Source organism: Motacilla alba, chromosome 1 (assembly GCF_015832195.1).
Source record: "Motacilla alba alba isolate MOTALB_02 chromosome 1, Motacilla_alba_V1.0_pri, whole genome shotgun sequence".
Taxonomy (NCBI): domain Eukaryota; kingdom Metazoa; phylum Chordata; class Aves; order Passeriformes; family Motacillidae; genus Motacilla; species Motacilla alba.
The window spans coordinates 82,007,542-82,029,916 of NC_052016.1; the positions used below are offsets into that span (position 1 = coordinate 82,007,542).

The following is a 22,375-nucleotide window of genomic DNA, read 5'->3' on the forward strand; positions in this document are numbered from 1 at the left end:
GTCAGGTTTTAAAGTTTTCAACAGAAAGACAAAAGCTTCATCTGATGTCAGTCATCATCATAACTTTATGGAAATCTTCCTGAGGTTGTTCTTTCTTTTCAAGTGTAATTTCTCTGTGATTCCCAAATAATTAATTCCTATAAAGGTAGCATGTATAGACATAATGCTCCGGCAGCTCCTGGAACTAACCATATATTTCATTGTCAGAAAAGCGAATTACAGGTGAAGAGGGAAAAAAGATTTGCATAAATACATGAGAAGTTTGTAATTTATCTACCATTAAGACCACTTTATAGAAGCATGATCACCTCAGCTCTTTATTTGTATAAATTGCAGTACTGAATTATGTTTAAGGACACTTCCTTTTATACCAGTTCCCTACAAAAATCTTAGGGCTTCAATGTCACATCTCTTTATAGTAAAAGTGAGAGGAGCAAGCACTTCCAGTGAGCACTTCATCTCAGTCTAAAGTATTTAGAAAGATGGATCATGCCTTAGAAGTGCTTCTTAACTCACATGTATATAATTTGAAAACTATGTGAAATTAATTTATCCCTCTAATCTGTTAATTTTCTGGCCCTCCTATCTCAACATCATCCTGGTATAAATTCTGTATAATACCATTTTCATATATCTGAGATGACTTGCTGTCCTTATGGCAAATATGTTGAAAAGGTTATCTTAAATCAGTATCAATTTAATGTCCTTTTGCAAACCATGCACAGCATTTTACATCAAAATATTTTCAGACAATTTTGTTATAAGATACCAGTTCTAAAGCTCTGATTCTCTGGAGTGCCCTGCTTGCAATTCTGAGCATATTTTGTTCCATGGCATTAAGCAATCTATTCAGAATTTAGAAATATTTCCTCTGGGAAAGTATTGCCTGGAGAGCAATGCAAACTCAGAGAGAACATAAGCAGAATTCAAGAGTAAAGAAAAAAGGTTTCGTTGAGCTCTGTTAATTGCTAGTTATTTCTTCTCCTGGCACCATAGAAAACAATCTGCTCATGTTGCTTCCAAAATGACAAGATGAATGGTTCCATAGTCATCACTGTTAAAAGGATAACACCAGATTGAAAAGAAAAGGAAAGAACAGTTTTGAGAGAAAAGTGGAATCACTGCTTATAACTAGATAAAATGATAACCTTACATTATTCATTCATTCTTTCTTTCATATGACAGACATTCAATATTAAAATATTTGTTGAGGTAAGATTTAATACTTTACGTGCCAGTTATGACTTAGGAGGATGTTAAATAGCAAATTCAAATGCTAGATATTTTAAAATCAACAGCAGCAAGTTTCACTGAAAAGTTCAAAAATAATCTTTTGAATCAATTGTGATGATTTCCGTTAAGTCATAAAAATTAATGTAACTCCAATGAACTGGATAAAACATTAATTTATTCCAAAATTTTAATGAAAAACAATACCACAGCAAAAACCAAACCAAAAAACCAAACCAATATAACTCCCCTGAAAAACAACAAAAAAAAAAAAGCCAACAAAAACAAAACAAACCCTACAAAAACCCCCCAAGCAAATGACAAGATTTGGATCATCACATTACATCACTGGAACTTGAGACCTCTTTCACTGTAGGGCCATTTCTCAAATGCATAGCTGAGGAGATGGAGAAGGAGAGGAAAATACACCTAAATGTGTTGATTAGAAAGCAAATTCTACATAGCAAAATAGTTTGTGTCAGGTTTAGTCAGCAAAAATTAACACTGCATGATGATACTGAGTTGATTATAAAACACGAATGAGAAGTACACTTACCAGTTCAGACTAGTGAAAAGATGTAGCATGAAAATGAGTGAAATTCATCTTACCTGGCTTTGGACATTACTCTACATTCTATGTATTGGTTAACTTGGGAATGAGTTTCTTATGAGTCCTCACAATTTTTTTGGATGGAAAAAAGAAGGACACACCTTACATATGGATTTGACACAATTTGATATTTCATTTCAAAGTGCAACAGTTCTTTTTAGTGTAAAAAATGCTTACAGCCTGAATTGTGTACAATTATGTATGATTGCTAATTCCTATTAATATTCCAACTAAAGCTGTCCTATGTCAACTTCCTTGTGTCCTGATGCTGAAAAAAGCTGCCTCAGAACAAGTCCCAACTAAAAAAAAAATACGGTATGACTAAACGAAAGTCCAAATCACAGGATATGTAGGAAACTCCTTTAGTATATGAATAATATGCCACTGAACACAGAACAACTTAGGCAATGGTCAACCAATTCTAATTCAAGTTTGTTGAATGTTTGTGGTTTTTTTAAAGACAGCTAAATTAAATTCAAGACTAGACAAGACCTGGCAAACTCTAAAGTCTGTTGTGAGTACTTTGAGCTATAAAAGCCTGAGGTGCTTTGCTATCCTTTGGCAACACAAATCTGGTTATGCTACAGGTTTCATTTGTTATACCTGTTTTCTTACTGACTCCATTGGTGAGTCTGCAATCTATGAAATGGATTAATTTGAAATATGTGTTAATGAGGAGCAGTTTCAGTGAGTCCCAAATCTATTTGACTGACACTTACCCTATTGATCTCTCTCCCATATAACCTTGACAGGTAATGCTCTAATGAGTTCATTCTTTATAATTAATTTATTTGTCTTGAAGACGTCATTCTTCCAGCTCATTTTTCTGACATGGTAAATGATTCAGGGATTTTGCATTACATCTGTCACTTGCTAAATAGGAAAAACTACACTGAATTTCCCACCCGTCCATAGTTCTCTGATGTATTTAAAAAAAAAAAAAAGAAAGAATGTAATGTTGTGTGCATTAATTTCTTCTCCACTTTTTTTTTCATAACTTTTGAATGCCTTTTGCTTACCTGGCTGTATCTTGTACCTGAGACATTCGTTGTGACTCTAGAAGGACAATGCATGCAAGCTACGTTTGATTGTACTATAAATCTTTAGAAGAGGGAGTATGATGCTTCTGGTTTATTTGTGCTACCCATAAACAGAAGGAAAACCTACAAGATCACCAAACATCAATGGCAGCTGGCAATACTTTTCCATAGAATTTTTTCAAATCATAATAAAGTTATAACATTGCTATGTTTTTCAGGTTTGCTTGGATTTGGTTATTGATTCCTGTGTATTATGGGCACACCCTTCAGATAGTCCAGGCTCATCAATTTTGGATCTCCTCTGGACTGTGAAAGGCAGTCTTGCTACACACAATGTCATAAATCAAGGATGGATTTTAACCTGTCTGGTTATAATTTACTGAGTTCTATATGTTACTCCTAATGTGAATTAATTTATAATATGTAATTTAGGCTGGTGAATTGTTGTCAAATTAAAAGACTTCACAACTTGTTGCACCACTACTAATACTGGATTTTTAATTTATTAGACTATGTCTGCATTAAGTACTATATGTGTTTCTCAAGGTAGTGGTCAGCATTTAGAGCCATGCAGTGTCTCATTTAGCAGATTTATAGAACATTTGTGGAAAGAAAGGGTAAACTTAAGAAAATGTAATTGTTTTACAACAGCATGGTTCCATAGAAATTAATTATTTCAAATTAATTTTCTAAGATACCTATAATATAAAGACACTTTGCCAGAACTATTACAGATGAGAATTGTAGGGCTGGTTTAAAATCTAATCCAAATTCTATTTCATTCTATGCAGTATTTCCATTAAATTTTATTAATGTCCAGGAATAAAAAACTGGACTTGTTCCCTTTGTTCTAGTAAACAAGTCATGTGTATACTTCTGATTTTTATTTTAAACCCTTTTATCCACGGGACTAATTGATATTTTGGAACTTCTTTATAATTTAGAGCTCCCGATGGCTCTAAGGAGCTGAAAGACTAAAGGAAGAGAGCAAATCCTTTAAAGCAGTGGCCTGATAGTTTCTTTAGACTTTGTTAAACACACTATTATAAAAAAATGAAGTATCAGCTGAAAAAATGCTATACATAAAACAAGCAAGTTCTCATCTACAAATTTCCTAGCCTCGTGTTTTGTTCTTAGTAAAATCAGGAAGAGAAATACTACTGTTCTTAAAAAAAAAAAAAAAAAAAGGTTAAAATATCGACAACCCTGAAATTTGATTTAGGAGTGTACAAACAACCATTTTAATTGTCAACAATGAAAAACAAAATTGACATGTCATCTGTAGAAAACACTAGAAATTATCGATAGTAGAGCTGCACAAAGTGTCTATAGGATACTGTATGGCGATTAATATGAAGATCTCATAAATTACGGAGATAAGAGACACTGACCCTGAAGATTAAAAACTCATTTGATAACAATAGAAAGAGCTTGTTTAGCTCATCTTAATTATACTTAAAATGAATTTTATGTGTATTACATTTATGCTGATTGAAAAGTCATCACTTCTTTTATGTTGCTGAGTAATTAATGCTGATTATGTTAGTCTCAGCCCATAGATTTAAAAGATAAACACATTGCTACAATTTGCAGTATTGAACCAGTATAACTTGTCATTGAAGTTTCAGAATGTGCTGTAAATGACATAGATTGTCATTGTAACATATTCACAGGAGCTATTCAATATTAAAAGTAAACATTGGTGTGATTTGCTGTCTGTCAGTAAATTTGCTGTGAGCAAAACAAATCTCTGAAATAGCCATGGTTAGAAAGTAGAGAATATGCCAGTAGAAAAAAAAAACAAAAAAAACAAAACAAACAGAACTATTAACAAATTCTGTAAGAAATCATAAAATTACAATTAAACAACATGATGCAGAACTGGAAACACAGGGGGCCAGTGTCATCACATTCTATTTAGAAAGGCAGAAATAGTAAATTATGTAGTTGATTATGTACTAATTCATCTGGGGATTGCTCAGGCACCAGCAATATAGTTCAATATTGAAGATTTGTTATTATTTAGACCACATTGTAAAATCTATTGATTGCCAACATGCAGCATGATTTATTCTTTCAACTAATATTTTTGCACTTGGTAATAGGATACTGCAGCCATGGATTGTAACAGACATTTAGATCACAGACTTTATGGTTTCCATCTAGAAAAAGTAATAATAAAGAAGTTTTAATATTCTTCACATTTTATTATTTTAAGCCATCTAAACCAAGAATCAATTTTAATTAATTTTTTTGTCTTTGCTCTTCTGGGCTGCTCCAGGTTTTTATATGAAAGCTTGTCAAGTCTGTGATAACTAGATACCTAGAATTTAGTTCAGTGGTCTCAGCACAGCCATCTAGTACCATTTTAAATGCAAAATGTTTATAAAGAGCCTACAGATATGACACAGGATCTGCAGAACGCACATGCCCTTTTGGACAGGCAAATAAAAAATGGCATCTACCATTAAAAATGCTATCAAACACTCTTAGATGACTAAATAAAGTTTCTGTAGTAGGCCTGCTTGTTCTTTGCATTCCCTATTCCCCAAGTGAAAATGAGATGTATTATAGTTAGGTATTGAATAATTTAGGGCTGTAACTTAGTTTCCCATGTACCTGTGCCTCCATGGGAGCTGGTGGAGTTCTCACCCTTGGTTCAGGTGCCTTAAAGTGGGCATCTTGATCAATTTAATCTGCCCTGTCTGATTTGTTGTGCCTTATTGTCTGCTCCAGAAGGAAATGGGTCTCTCATAGCTCAGGGATGAGGTGTGAGGGGCTGGTGGAGGTTGGAGCTGCAGAGGTACTCAGCTGGCACTTTTGCATGTTAACTCACAGCATAAACCTAAGAGGCTTTTCTGTGTTGAATAGGTCTCCATTGGTGGGAACATAGCTTCATGAAGGGTACTGACTTTAGGAGTATGACTTTTGAAACAAATTAATCTCTTTGATTTTTGACATTATCTCTTTGACATTATGATATTTGGCATCTATGAATGATTATAGTGAAATTCACTTAAGGAGAAGTTCACATATATATGTGACATAGCAATAAAAAAAAACCCGAAAAACCTCACAAGTGGAATGCACTTTCTGACTCATTACTGTGAGCTGTCAACACTTTTTTCTTACTTGTGTGAGTGCTAGAAGAATAGAAAAGAGAACAGCAAATTCAATTTAAGAGTGGCATGAAATACAAAACTAAGACGGATAGCAGAGGAATTATTGTGATTTAGAAGCATGTATCTCTTTTTTATTGGAGAAAAGACAGACTGAATACAAAGTATATGTGATCTTTTCACAAAGCATGCAATTTCAAAATCTCGCAGTCAGCAAGAATCCTTTTGCTGAACTGAACAAACTTTTATCATAATATAAGGCACTTCTGTGTAGGCATTTTTTAAATATGTGATATCCAGTCTTGTCTTTTTTACATTTATTCTGGCTTTTCTACTGTGTCTTTCAGTCAGTGACTGACGAGCAGACTTCAGATAGCTTCAGAAATTGCTTGACATGGTTTCACACTATTTTATTCTACCTGTATTTAACATCACTGTTTAGACAATATAAACTGTACTTCATGCTTTTCCTTACTGTATTTTTACAGTCTTGTTTAAAAATGAATGTGAAAAAAAATACATGAAAACTTGTAAAACTTGAAATAAAAGTTACTGAGTTGTAGCCATTCAATATGTAAAATGGTTTAATATTTGTAATATGTCTTTCTGTGTTTCTATTCTCAACTCTAAGCCAAGTTTCTTTTTGATGCATATATTGCTTCATTGCCTTTCCTAAAGTGCAACCTTCTCAGGCAGATCTAGGGAATTCCTCAATGTAAACACTCTTTTTCTGTTTTGAAAGCTGATTTTTTTCTTACCTGCAAATCATAGGTCAAGTCAGAAGAGGATATTTTTCCAGTATACTTAAACTGTTTATGGAACACTACTCAGTGTATTTATGGATTACCACTTAAAGTGTGAAATGCAAGTTTGTTCCTTCAGGCTTTATTCATTATCCAGTTCTTGAGGCTCAGCAAGGGGTTATCCATCAGTTCCTGAGGAAAGCAGGTTCTTGACCATACCAATTGCCAGACCAAACAGCACTGTGTAAAATCATGTTCTCATGTGTATTTGGAACATAGCTTCCTCTGGAAGAGGAAAATAAAAATTGATCTTTAAGAGTTACTAAGTTTTATTAGAATGGAAAAGTTGTTTATATTGTTTAATGTTGCCCATCCATTTGGGATGGTAAGAGGACTGACTTGGAGTCATTGAGAGCATTCAGCTGTTTCTTGCAACTTGCAGAATGAGTCATGAGATGAGAGAGCTCATGTGTTTATATAAATAGATACAATAGGACTCTGCTGTATTTTGTAACTTAATAACATGGCTTACAGTTATTTCCATTATACTTTTTTAGGTTGTGTTTAATGTAACCTGCAAAGAAAATATGGATTATTAATTGTGTTGTAACATTACGTGCAAAGTGCTTCCCTATATTGAATAGACAGTAGCTGTAGTTGGTGAGAAGTTTGTCTCCTCAAAAATTCTAATGAAGTAATTATTTTGGGATATATGTAAGTTTTCATAATGTGTTTTATGTTCTTACTCTAATTTATTTTTTAAAACATAAAAATAATGATTGATTGATTGATTTATTGCAGAAACCTTTGAAATGCTCATCAGACTGGCTGAGAATTACACAAGCACACTTTTCTGCAATGTATATAGAAACATGGCTGCTGAGGCTGCTGTGCACGTGCAGGAGTTTTTCACAGATGTTGGACTCTTCTTATTTGGTGCAGACGCCAGCACAGAGGAATTTGTGAATAGATTTTTTGACACGCTGTTTCCAGTAGTCTACAACCATGTGATTAACCCTGGTCCGACTGACATTTCCCTGGAATATGCAGAGTGCCTCCGAGCAGCGGCAAGAGACATCAGGCCCTTTGGCAACATTCCCAAAAAGGCCGTAGGCCACATGGCAAGATCACTCTTACCCAGCCGGACTTTCTTGCAGGCTCTGAATTTGGGTGTTGAAGTGATCAATACAACAGATCACCTGCACTTCTCCAGGGACTGCAGCAGAGCTTTGCTGAGGATGCAGTACTGCCCCCACTGCCAGGGGCTGACGCTGAGCAAGCCCTGCATGGGCTACTGCCTCAACACCATCCGCGGCTGCCTGGCTGGCGTAGCTGAAGTTGATCTCCACTGGCGGAAGTACATCCAGTCCCTGGAGGAGCTCTCGGGAGCCCTGAGCGGAGCGCACGGCATCGAGCACGTGCTGCTGAACTTCCATTCTCTTGTCCATGATGCTCTGGTACAGGCTCGGATCAACGGGCCAGAGTTATCTGAGCAGGTAGGATGCTGGTTTTATCCACACTCAGGGCAAACATGACGGTAGGAAAGTATCACTGATAGCTGTTATTTGTTTGGCCATTTTTATGGTGAGGTACACATTTATATCTGAGTTCAGCTTTATTTGACTAAACAGTTTCTGGGAGCACAAAAGATACTTTTCATGAACATAAGAAAATTGTTTGATTGTTATCTTACGTGCACATATGATAATTGTAAACAATCCTTATTTTAGATACCAGTGGCCTGCCTTAAAGAACCTATGACTTTGCATATATTATTTCCATAATTTTGGAAATTGGTATGTTTCAGAGGAAGCAGCACAGTTCATTTGTAACATGAAATAAGTCCTTTCTTACACTTAAGAGAAAAAAAAAAAGTTGTGTGAGAGCTCTGTTAGCTGTGAATGTGTTAAGAATTTTAGGAAACTGTTATGGAAAGTAGACACTATTTAACTACACTGTAGGGAAAAAGCTAATATATATGCTAATTTGTGAGGGTAACTACCAAAATCCAAATTTTTCCTGTATTATATTTAATCCACATTTTTTTCTCTGTAGTATTATTACATGCAGACTTCACTGACAGTGGCATATTCTGTATTAAATACTGGATTGGATAGCTTGGTTTGGGGAGATGCCTTTAGTTTTCTAGTACACCCTAAAGAGGATGTCTGGGTGTCCCTGTGCTGGGACATCAGCCAAGGTGCAGGGGCACTTCTAGGACGGCCTCAAAGTGTGATTAGCTGAAGTTAAAGAAGTGTCTTCTGCTCAGCAGCTGACATGGCCTCTAACAATAAACAGCTTGGCCTAATATCAGAAATAGAGGTTTCTTCATTTCTGACTAAGAACAGGGTCTGATAAAATGGGTTCTTCATCCTGCTGTAGTCCGTGAATAACAGGGTTCATTTCTACAGATTTCCCACTATATCTGCTTTATACCAGCCAGATCCTGCTGCTCAACTTCCTTGAGAAAAGCTGTCATTTTTTTGTAAAAGGGTTTTTCACTAACATTTTTACTCAAAAGTGGTTCACTGATGTCTCTCTAATTCCCAAGTTATTTCAGAGCTACAGCTGCCTTTTAGGGAAATAATCTGTTGCTCCTTTGTATTCTGTGAGATCTTCTTTGCCTACCATTTCCAGGAACAAGCTAGAGCAAGCAAGTAAAGGTTCAAGGGAAGGACTTGTGTTGCCTACTTCACCCTGTGTCATTTAATTTGAAAAGTTTTCGACTTGGATTTTCAACAGTGAATTTTCATTGGCCCAGACTTAAAAATCTTTCAGCACATTCATGTTTTCAAAATGAAAGTTTTACAGTCCAAAATAGTACATTTCACTGAATTTTAGTAAAAAATTAAATGGGTCAAGAGCCCTCCAGTTAGTGTTTTTGCTTAATTAAAATTCCGTATTCATCTAAAATAAAGTGCTTTATTTTGATATTCCTGAAAACTCCATGCCTTCCTTCTCCCCATCCTTCATTCAATGCAAGGAATTTCTAAAATTTCTATGTAAAGAATTTCTAATGATATTTGTTGCCAATGTGTTTATTCGAAGATCATGTATTTACTAAGGTTACATTAAAATCATCTGATATATAAGCATTTCCCAGCTTCAAAAGCCACATACTTCATTTTTGACTCCGACTGCACCAGACCTAGACATCTCTTTCACCTAATTTCTGTTATAATTGACCAATCCTTTCTCTCTTTGATCACTAATTTGGTCAAATAAGACTATAATGCAATGATCCCTTGAACCATGAGGACCTAGTCAGTATATTTCATATTTTCCCATTTATTAGGTATCAAGACTTAACTCTGACGTGTAATAAATATAGTATTTCAGCTTTAAGAGGCAGAGGAAAGGAATTTCATTGAAATTGGCTCATTAGTATTTATTTTATCTTCAGAGTTACTCATGAACTGTGTCAGGTTTTGATAAGCAATTAATGCATCAGTGACTCTAACAGACAGGGAAAAGATGATTATGAGCAAGCAAATAATGGCTTGCTTAGGCACGCAGCAGTCTGCAGTTTTAAAAGAGAATTTCATTACTTTTTGTGAGATTAAAGCAGTGAACAGAGAAAAAAAATTGAATGTTTGGAAGTATCATATAAAATTATGCAAGTGTTAATATGAGAATCTATAGAGTATCCTGCTTAATGATACATGTAGTTGTGCAGTCTTTTTATTCATTCATGGCTATGTTTATGTAAATAACCATATGTAAAGGATTTTTTTCTAACACTTGGCAGGAGTATTTAAATCTGATGTATATTCATACTCTAAGCTCTGTGTGGTGTGGAAAGAACACTAATATCTATGTAGCATGGCTTCCTTTTACAAAACTCTTTTTTTTCTAGTTATTTACAGCTTGTTCCATTTTCTGCTTGGGTCAGCAGAGCAGTGCCAGCTCAGTGTCCATCTGGAATTTGTCTTTCCCTTTCTTGTTACTGTTTCAAAATTGCCTTTAATTGTGCCTCCTACAGCTCTGCCGACTGACAAATAAGTGCAGCACCTGTTCATCATCTCGATACCTGGGCATTATTTGATGCTATTCTGCAGAATCTGGTGGAGATGTGTGGGCTGTACAACTATTCACGTATTTCTGTATTTTCACACCTACGTATTGTCATATATTTAATGCCACTTCTGTTCCTGAAGTCTATATATGTCCATATATTGCTCAGCGCATAGTGTACCCTATGCTTTTTAGCTGGAACAGAAATTTTTTAGCAAACATCTGTATGGATATTCGTGCAGATATAGTGTAATAGAGGTTTAAGAGAGCTGCACCATGCAAAACAAGAACAGCTGCATTATTAGGATAATCTGAAGAAGAGGTTATGTAGCTCTTACACTCTGGATAACAGTTAAAAATGCCCATTGTTACAGAGCGCCTTGCAGACTCATCCTGTGCTCCTTTTGTGCTCAGCCCAAGTTGCCACATGCTGGTCTCTGAGCTTGTGTAAAGCCAAGGAAATCCCCATGGAAGGCACTGTACATCCTGATGAATGCACAAGAACTTTATGGCACATTTAAGCCTTACATACATGTCGAAAACTCCAAACCAAACCAAAATACTGCAACAAACTAAAAACCAAGCAAACAAAAAAAAATCCATGGAAATTTTTTTACAAGTCATAATAAATTCTTTCATATCAACCCTGTTCTGTTATTGAAACCACTGTCAATGTTAAGACAGGAGGACAAAGAGACATTTCAGCAAGATTTACAAAGTTTTGGTGTGGATGGAGCCTACCATCCCCAGCATAGGAGCATTTTCCCACTCCCTTTATGTATGGATTCATGGCCTTCCCAGGCCATGGAAGACACACTCCAGTGTCACAGTGTGATTTAACAGCAGTTCAAGCTGGTGTCACAAGCCCTGCTCTGGCACTGGCACCATCCTCAGCTCTCTGTTCCCACCCCTTTGCCTCTGTGCCTGCTTCCCTGGCAGCTGAAAATCAAGCTGGTTGAGGGAGTGTCTGTGCTCTAAGCTAAAGTTTCGTTTTGCTGTTTGAAGACTTGTGCAGCCACACATTGGGTAACCCACAAGGGGGAGTGGAACAAACAGAGGACCTGAGAGGAGAGGAAATGGGCCTGAAGTCAGGCAAAAAATGAAAAGGGGAAAGGAAAAGGAGAAAAGAGAAAGCTAAAATTCACAGGGCTTTATAGTTAAATCTTCCCTGCAAAATTTGCATGCGAGTTTTGTTCTTGATTTCCAAAAGATCAGTGGTGTCTGAGTTTAATATTGAATAAAAGAGATGAAAAAGAATATTGATTAGTTGTTCATTGGCTATTCTGAGCACTGATGATTTTGGGATCTGAAGGAAAATGAAGTATGTGACCATGATACTAAAAGATACATATGCATATAAAAATGTGGGAATCAGAAACACAAAAAAAGATCACAAATTCTGGCATTTCCTTATTTTGAAAATGAGGAGTCTGTGCTATAGGTTTGGTAAAATTCTTGTATGTAATTTTAGATGTAATATAAGCCTACAAAAATTCAGAATGGGATTTTCAAAAGTGTTATGTCTTCACTGTTCTAAGAGATTTCTAAATATTTGGAGACAACAAAAATATCAAAATCGTGGAAGTTCTCAGTCTTCTCAGTCTAATCCTGAAAGAATATGTAAGTTATGTGTCTTCTAAAGATAGGCATAATTGTATTCTATTAAGAGAGACTTTTGTCTGGGTATTTTTTAATCAGCTGTCTAATACTGGAAAGAAAGCAAGATCTTTCTTGTGGTATAGAGTGCTAGCAGAAAGAAGAATTTAATAGACTTTATTTAGAGCTTTATTTTTCTTCCTGGTTATTTTTGCTGGAATTGACTAGCTTTAAACAGCCAGAATTGCTATAATAAAGTGATATCATCAAAGAGAGTAAAAAGTATGAGACAGGAAAATACAGGTCAGTCAGCCTTACCTCCATACCTGGAAAGGTGATGGAGTAACTAATCCTAGAAACTATATTCCGAAAAAATGGAGAGAAAGTTGATTGGGAGTAATGGTTAACCTACTTGACACCCTTAATAGGACAGCCAGATTGATAGGATATGGGTAGAGCAATGGTTGATGTCTACCTCAACTATACCAAGCCTTTGAGACTGTCTCCTACAACATCCTTAAATATAAACTGTCAAAATGCACTGTGAGGAAGACTGAAAAATGGATGGGTGGCTGGGCCCAAAGGATTGCCATCAGTAGCACAAAGTACAGCTGGAGGCAAGTCATTAGTGCTCTGACCCCCAGGGGTTGATGCTGGGGCAGATACTCTTTAATACCTTCATTAATGGACAGGGTGATGGAACAGTTCACCCTCAGCAAGTTTGCAGACAACAAAACTGGGAGGAGCAGCTGATACACCAAATGGTTGTCATTCAGAGGAACAGGCTAAGAATTGAGCTGAGGGGAATCTGATGAAGTTCAACAAAGGGAAAAGTCTTGTACCTGGGGAGGAATAACCCCATATATCAACAGCTGCTGGAGGCTGACTGACTGGGAAGCAGCTTTGGAAGAAAGGGCGTGAGGCTCCTGGAGGATACCAAGCTGAACATGAGAAATGCATCTGTACAGTAAAGAAGGCTAACAGTCTCCTGGGTTTCATTAGGAAAAGTGCTGCCAGAAGTTTGAGGGAGGTGATCCACCCCTTCTCAGCCCTGCTTAGACCACATCTGAATTGCTCTGTCCAGTTCTGGGCTGCCCAGTATGAGAAAGTTACGGAATGACTGAAGTGAGGCCAGCCAACAAAGATGAATATGAGACTGGAGCATCTTCCATGTGTGCAGAGGCTGAGAGATATATAGGCATTCCATATATGGGGCTGTTGAGCATGGAGACAAAGAGGCTCAGGGGGAATCTTATCAATATAATAAATATATGGTGTATACCGTGTATAAATACATGGTATGAGCCACTGAAGAGGAAAAAGCCAAGCTATTTTCAGCCTTGCTCACTGGACAAGAGGCAATGGGCAGAAATCATAACTGATGAAATTGTGTGGAATGGGTTGTCCAGAGAGGTTTTGGAGTTTCAGTCTTTGGGAACATTCATAACCCAACTAGATATGAACCTGGACAACCAGCTGTATCTGACCCTGATTGAATAGGGATGTTAGATTATACGACCTCAAAAAATCCCATATAAATAAATCTGGTTCTGTGAAATGGTTTAGAAGGTGGGTGCATCAGGGGAATATTCTTACTGAGGAGCCAACCATCTTTTACTCAGTAGCTGTGGTGGGATAGGACCTGCATGAGGGATCATGGACAGAGCAGGAACTTATCCTGTTCATGATGTTGATACAGTGCAGGATGTGGGCATTGGCTTCATCTTGTGGCTGGTGAACATTGCCATGCAAGCATGTTGCTAAAACTGAATCTTCACAAGTCTGTATGCCCTGTCTGTTTAATTCACAGATCTTTGGTCAAAGCAAAAGAATGAATTGCTCCTTATACAGTCTCTAAGTGTGAATAAAATTCCCCACAACGGGATGATAAAATTTGAGACTAATGGAGTGATAGCCTGGAGGTTCTCAAAGGAAGTGGTAGCCAGGCTACCACTCACCTGTAGTTCTTTGGTTCTCAAGAGAAGTGGAGGTATTGGTGATAAGCTATGGAGGAAAAACGAGCTTTGGATTAGAGCTTGGACAGATACTACCTAAATTTGACATTATGAGAAAATTAATTATATTGTTCCTGTCACCAAATGTCAACCTATATGGACTTAGCCTTGTACTCCTTTAACTTTCAGCGAGTGTATGTTCCCATTACCAATTTGTAAAAGACAACCCCCAAGTGAGCCACTTGTCATAAATTTCTTTCATACTTAAAAAAAAAACCCTAAAAAAACCCAAAAGAACCCCAAACCCCTATCATTTTCAGCAAAGCTGAGTTTGGAATAAAATTGTGGAATTCTGCCTGATGCTTTTGGCAAATGACTGTGCCATTATAACTTTGCTGAATTTAAATTTCTTGATACATTGATGAATTTAAATTACTTCACAAGATCAGTAGAAACTGATTTGTGGAAACTGCTCAGCAGTAACTGGATTTAAAGTCTAATACAATTGTGTTCGAAAAGAAGATTCCTGCTTCAGCTAACACAGAATTGAGACCATCACCTTCCCTTTCTCTCCATTCAGATATGCATCCAGCCATAGCTGTTAAAATCTGTACTGTTTGTATGATACAGTATGGTGTATTTTTTATACATCTGTAATTTTTTTAATGTAACATGAAGTAAGTCTATTGCAATCATAACCTCCATCAAATTCAGATTCTTGTAGTGGTGTATTTCACTTCCCCATTGTTTCATCATTGAAAAGCTCCTTGCATCTATCAAGTTTTCTTCTAAAGCTAAGCTGGGTTTTATTCATCAGAAAAGAGAAAGGAGAACTTTGAAAACAAAGTGAAAATCACCAAAAAAAGTGTTTATGGCTTGTTTCTAACTAATGAAAAGTTATTTTCATTGAATAGTAGACTTTATTCCTTCCTGAACATAGTTAGCAAGTGGGCAGCTCTTCCCATCTTTTGTTTGATCCATCCTTTCTATATATTTCAGCAGCTTGCATTTACTGAGGTCTGAAGTATTACTGTTATTTCTGGTATTTATACCACACACTACATATTACTACAAGTCCATATACTGTTTTTTATTTCACTGAAATCAGTGTTTATCCAATAACAAGAAGATACCTGCTACAACATTTAACATAAAAATTGTGGCAATCAAAACTCAGAGCATTTTGTGTGTTGGAATGGCGATTGTATGCCTAATGTTGCTGGATTATCCTCAAAACTGGTATCCTTTTACAGTGCAGTTGCTCTACTTTTTTCTAATGTTTAGAAACAGGGCTTGAAATCATGCACAGAATATTGGCAGAGGAAATAATACATGCATAGTTATGCGCACATTGTGGAAAAATGGGTGTTTGGGTTATGATCTGCTCCTTTGAAATATCCAGGTGTTTTACGCAAATGCAAATTGGAAAGACAAAATATTTACACATTGCTGGACATACACTTGATAATATCCTGGTTGTCTTTTATTTTAAGGTTTATCATACACTTGGAGATGTGTGGCAAACACTGGAAGCACTTGTTTCCATCAAGAACTTTTTAAACAAAATAGCAGAATGTGAAACCATGAAACCACAAAACCACAACTGTCTAAACTAAATCAGTTGTTATGTCCCTTAGCTTCTCAGAATTTAAATATATGGTATCTCTGCTTTTGGTCCCACTTTCAAGGTACATCCTTTTCTATGCCTCTTCTTTTTTTCCAATTTTCTTTTTTTTAATGGAAGTGACAGAGGACATATTTCTCACCTTCCGTGAGAAGACGTTCAAATCCAGTGTCAAGTTCACGTCTCACACTTTTCTGAAAAGTGCTTTTTCAAAATTCATTTGCTGAATTGCCCAGATTCCTCCCCTGTGTCTCCCACAGTGGAATTACTTGTATGGGCTGTAGTTGTACTGGCAACGATCCCAGTCTCTGAGCCCCCTGCAGTACCTGGGGGACTGAGGGGTAACAGAATAGCTGGAAATGAAGGAATGAGATTTACCTTGAGGTGAAGGAGCAAGGAGATAGGAAGAAGGTGTCTCTAGTCTGAACTTTATTTCCCACCATTGTAATATCTTTTTAATTTGCAATATATTAATTAGTCTTCCCCAAACTGAGGCTGTTTTGGCCATGACATTAATTGGTGAGTGATCTGCTTGTCTTAATCTTGACCCATAAGCTTTTTCTTATTTCTCTTCCCTTATTCTTTAGAGGAGGGGGAGTGAGAGAGCAGCTGGGTGGGCCTTTGGCTCTTAACCAAGTCAAACCCACTGCAGTTATCAACACACATGCATGGCTTTGGCAAGCAATGCTGAGTAGTGCAGGTTTACAAGAGATATGTTCAATCTAGACTGCCAAGTGAATAATGTAGGAGTAAATCATGGCATGCATTATGCATTCCATGGATTTAATGTGTTTTAAATGAACCTGCTTCACAATTTGAAATTAATTGCAATGTGTTAAGTTGTTCAATTTTGCTGCTTTTTTTTTTTTAAGATTGAGATCTTTGTTTTTCATTGTGAAACAGAGGAACTTCATGAAGAGAGAGGTACTGAGCTGAGCAGACTTCTGGCATCTCAGTCGGCCTTTAAATCACTACAAACTCTTTGTAAAGGAGAAACTTTTTTGGGGGCAAATCCAGGGATTTTGAAGCAAATGAGCTTTCTGGACTGTTTGGTCTCTGAAATGATATGGACATATATGAATAAGTGACTGTCTTGTACGTTGCAAAAGATCTTCAAGGAAAACTGTTTTTCCCAGGTACAAAGAAGAGTGGGAGCATGCACTGAAACACTTAATATACAGATACAGGAAGCAAAAACATTGATCTTGTAAGCTGCAGTTTGGAATGGAGAAGAAACACATAGGTTCTCTGAAATACTAACTAGATAGTGGGTTTTTCCCTCCTTTTTTTTCTGACTTTTTTGATTCTTATTATCATGAAAAGGTGTTCCTCCAATTATAGGAAGAGTTATTGACAGTGTCTAGTGCTAAATGAAATAATGTATTATGACTGGTAATTTAAATGAACATGATTTTATTAGCTTACATACTTTTGTTATGGAATTTTGCTAACAAAATTGCTCTGCTCTTCACAATTTTGGAACATAAATAGCAGCCTGCAATAAAGTGTAAACACATTGTGCAGATACGCTGGTCTAGCCAGCTTGGTTTGCTTTCGCTAATTCTTTATGTATTGTAAATTGAAATATATTTTTTGTTTTAAGTGAGTTGTGCGCCTGATAAAGGTTATAGACCCCCAGTTCTGCTGTCATTGACAATCACACTTCTACTGAATTTCTTTTGGTATACACAGGTGACCCGTTATAATTTTAGACCTAGATTTAAAGAACAGTTCTGCCTGTGTCCTACAAGACAACACAATTTTAGCCCTCTGTGTCAAAGCTGTATTTGCTGCGCACACAGAAATATGGAGTAATAAAGTATATTTGAACCACAAGAAAGCATAAATAAATCAGTCAAACTACACACAAGCAGCTGATCTTTGGAAAGGGCTACTGCCGGTTTTATATAATTGTTTTTCGGAGGAGAACCACAGAATGTTTTCACTGAACATAAATGGAACACCTTGGCATCCACTGAAGCAGACTTGGATCGGGAGAGCTGGCAGCCTCTCATAAGAAGCAGTTTTTGTTGAACTGCCTTTGAAGAGTTTGAACTGGCAGTGCTGTGTTCTGGCTACAGGGTAACTTGGCTGAGAACATTTGGATTTCCCCTGACATTAAGTCATTTAAAGTAAAAAAAAAAAAAAAAAAAAAAAAATCATTTCCTTCCCTTCCAGCTCCATTCAGGAGGAGAAGCTATTTTTACTGCCAGACTTGCTGAGTGTTAGTCCCTCATGAATGGAGCAACAGAATTAAAACCATTTACAATTTTAGTGATTAAAGACCAGAAGACACAAATTAAAAGTATATTAAGTAGCTCGTATTTAATGGGCTCTTAGATTTCGTTTTGCAATCCCCAACATGCAAAATTATGAAGGAAAGCCGAGATAATTAAACGTTGATAAGATATGAGAACAGAGTTCTCAAGAACTTGGACAGGATTACTGATTTTGATAAATGTAGTAGTAGGAGGAGGATATGAGTCTCCGTCATGTGAAAGTTGGGGACTGTGACTCCTAGAATCCAACAGCTTGAACAGCAGTCTTTTACAAAACCATATGAAAAAATTCTGATTATAAAAAGCTGGTTTGCAAACTCTTTGCATTTTTCTCTCTTTCCTTGGTCTTGACTGAAGATTTTGCAGACTCACAGAATGGTTTGCATTCCAAGGGACTTTAAAGATCATCTAGTTCCACTCCACTGCTATGGACAGGGACTCTTTCCACCAGACCAGATGTTCAAGGTCCAATCCAGCCTGGCCTTGAATACTTCCACGGATGGGGCATTTACCCATGGCAGTGGTGCTGCATAGTGCCAAACCAAGTGGAATTATTCGTTCAGTATCTCCAAGTTGTACTTCAATTTATATATCACATAAAATTACTTTCCTTTTATTTCCAATATGTAATCCTTTAATTTCTTTTCCCTGAGGGGTCTACCACTGCCTTTCTGGTGGGTGTGTGTTCTGTACATCTGCAGTTTACATTTATTTTTCCTCAATACCACCTGCTTGGGTGTGAGACAAACTCTTCTATTTCACAAGTTTTCTTTCAATTGGATTTGTCCTTTTTGAGCTTGAAACCACTTCCAACTCTATCTCTCTTGAAAAATTATAGCTGCACATTTTTGTGTATCACCTGAAATTTCAATTTCAATTTTGAATAAAATTTCTTGGAAAATATCATTAGCTGGCAAGTCTATTTGAGATTTGTCTTGCAGGGGATTCTAAATTGTTTAGTAATTTTAGCAGGCATTATTCTAAGTGTCTAATTCTCTAGGCTTTTGTTCACGGTGTTTTCCTCCTCACTTGTCATGGACTTCTCCTGCAAATTCTGTAAAATGCTTAAGCGTAGGTATTAATCTTGCAATTTGCCACTGTAACTCCAGAACTTGCTTATTTTCTCATGTCTGAGACATATTGTTAGAGTCACGTAGTCACAGATAAAGAAGACAAAAATTGGAAAGAAAACAAAGAAAATAATACAGAATTTCTTCATGGTTTTCCTGGGTTGCAAACCTGGTACTTCACCAGTCTCTCCTCACATTAATGGTTGCATATTAACATTTTTCCTATTCTGAAGGAAAAGCAGATATTTATTACCTCATGCTTGCTCTCCTTGTTTTCAAAACCTTGGGTTTTGTCTCGATAGGGAATACTTAAATCTCCCATGCCATGTGCACCCTCTCATATATCAAAATGCATTTTTCTTCGAAACAGAAGTTTGGGATTAAATGAGCAACTGTTCAAAAAAAAAAAAAAAACCAAAAAACAAACAACCCTAAACCCCCCCAAACCAATAGAAGGCTGCTGAAGTGATTGGGAATACTGAAATACTGATGCTCCCTCTTGTGGTTTAGTTGAAATAAAACAAACCAGGGAAAGTAAAACAGTTTAATGCATTATTTTCCTCGATCAAAATCTTTGGTATTTTTGATTAGTAATCTGGTGCTGGAAATGCTGGCAACTCATCAAGAATCTGTTTCTAGAAGAAAGTATTCCTTTTGTATTTCTAGAACGGAAAAGAAAATTACCCACAATTTTATTTGTAACAAATGGATTTCCAACCAGCGTGATATTTCACTCTAGTTTTATTTTAAAGTTGTTAGATTTCAAAATGTTTGAGGGGATTTAACTGTAAGGAATATGGCAACTTTGTGATCTGACAGCTAGAATTGAAAGCCACCAGACTAATCACTAGCTAAAACATGCATTAAATGAAATCAGATTATGGCATAGCTAGTCACTTAGACTGTGCTGTGCATTGAGGAACAGGGAAGAAGACACCTCTCTGGGTACAAAACTTCTTGGTCTTTTACTCAGATCTGGCTGGGTATCAGAATCAGGAGTGTGAAAACTGCCCTTTATTTAAAGAGTTGCTTTAACTCTTTCATATTTTTGTTTTGTTTTGGTTTGGTTTGGTTTTGGGGTTTTTTTTGTGCATTTAGCAAGTGCTGTAAGTTTTTGAAACACACACACACACAGACACACACAGACACACACAGACACACACACATATATATATATATATATAGGATTTCCTGTAAATGGAGTATGTGTCAGGTGGTAACTAGATTGATCCAGTCTCAGAAACCTTCAAGGCACCAGTGTGGCCATAGTCCATACAGGCATTTAAAACTTGAGTCTGCTGAGACTTGGTAAATCTAGTTTGAAGTGTATCACAGGACTGTGCATTGTTTGCTTCAGTCATTTGATGTAAAATAATTTTGGTAGAAAAGCTGAGGTCAGAAAGAACCATTTGTGTTGTGGGAAAAAAGAGTAAAAGGCACAAACCGAAACTGAAACAAAGAATGTGACACATTTCTCATATTGAGTGTCTGAGCTTAGAGAACAGTGTCTGACCATTATTGCTGTGATGCTCCCATCATTGTGCAGTCCTGTTTAAATACAAAGGTTTATAATGCTCCAGTTTTCCAAACTGTAAGTAATCATAAGTAGGCATTCTAAGGAATTGCACCAAGGAAAATCAAACTGCCATAAAGTTCATGTGTGGCACTAATTGCAATTTAACTGCATGGTTATTACAAGAGCTTTTAATTAACTCAGTCATCATACTGTGGCATACAAATTGTGCGTAATAACAGCATGCTGACTATAATGACAGTAGGTTTGTCTGAACTGTGAAAATCAGGAGTTTTATAATTTTCAGAGGTTTCTTTTGTCCTTAAATATTGTGTGGTATTTAAGAACATTTCAAAAAAGGAAAAGAAAAAAAGAGAGAAATAGTCCTAGCAAGTTGTTCAGGCTTGCCTGTTTTAAAATTTTGTGGAAGTCTTCAAGTCTTCCTGAAATTCAGTGAGAGGTATCTCACTGAATTATTTTTCTGATGATTTTTCAGTTTCACTTTTCTATTTTCATCCCCTTTGAGGATCATTTTTTACACTCTCTTGTTTTGGAAGCCAAGAAAAATGCTCAGTTTGTGGAAACATTCAGAGGAAATCCCATTTCAGTGACACTGGAAGATAGTAAGAATAGATTCTGATCAGATATTGCTGCAAAATGGTCATTTATTAGTTCAGTAGGGTAGTGAGAGCATTGCTCTTCTCTCAAAGTTATAATTCCAGTCTCTCAAGACTGGCAATAATAGCAGTGAATGATTTCTCAATTGGAATGTTAATTTTACAATCTAAAGACTAAAAATTAGGAAACAATGGATATAGTTGAAGTCCTTCAGAAAACACAAGAAATACAACTAGGTGGTGTTGTGCTTATCACATGTACTTCTTCCTGTAGATATAAAGAAAGCATTAAAAAATAAATATAAAACAGAAATTATTATGGGAACTGTATTTATCTGGTTTTTAGTCTGTCATGAGCCCTGTACTGGGAAATGAACTACTGGAATGTTTGAGTTATAAATTATTTGGCTCACAGACAGAACAGGCACCTGAAGGCAAGGCGAGAGAACGTGGTATTTTCATATGCACAAGTTTACTGCAGAAACGAGGTGATAATGAAGACTGGGCTAGTGAGGGAGGCAAAAGTAAATTTGTCATGCCCATTAAGTTAATGACATAAAAGTGACAGACACTACTGAACAGATTAAAAACCCCAGGCTGGGTTCAGCTGGGTGAGCAATATGAGTATGGTGCACCAGACACAGAAGGAACCAACACCATACAAAGCCAGTGGTCCCAGAAGTTTCAATATCACAGATATGAGGAAGGTTACAGAGACGCTGACATCACCATTGTAAATGCTGGAGTAGCTCATCCTTCAGAAACTGTGTCTGAATAAGTAAGTGGCTGCTAAAGAGCAAATTTTGTGCTGCTGCCCTCATTAACAGAACTGAGTTCTCAGCAGTATGATTACTGTCGTGCATATCTTTGTGAGAATGGCAGAGGTGTATGTGGTGCTGTGTGAATGCTTTTTATTGGGATTTTCAGAATTTTCTAACATTGGGGAAAAAAATCAGTTCTTAAAA

The 22,375-nt window shown here is 36.5% G+C and overlaps 1 protein-coding gene across 21 annotated transcripts in view; it reads left to right on the forward strand.

Moving 5' to 3' along the window:
* Positions 1–22,375, forward strand: part of GPC5 (glypican 5) — a 603,769-nt gene that overhangs the window by 101,217 nt on the left and 480,177 nt on the right. For all 21 annotated transcript variants that reach the window (XR_005258720.1, XR_005258721.1, XR_005258709.1 and 18 more), the window contains one exon: positions 7,544–8,238. Coding sequence is in view for 17 of the 21 variants with exons in the window: in XM_038151931.1 (XP_038007859.1) it covers positions 7,544–8,238 (695 nt within the window). In the remaining 4 variants the exon portion in view is untranslated. The remainder of the gene's footprint in view (positions 1–7,543; positions 8,239–22,375) is intronic.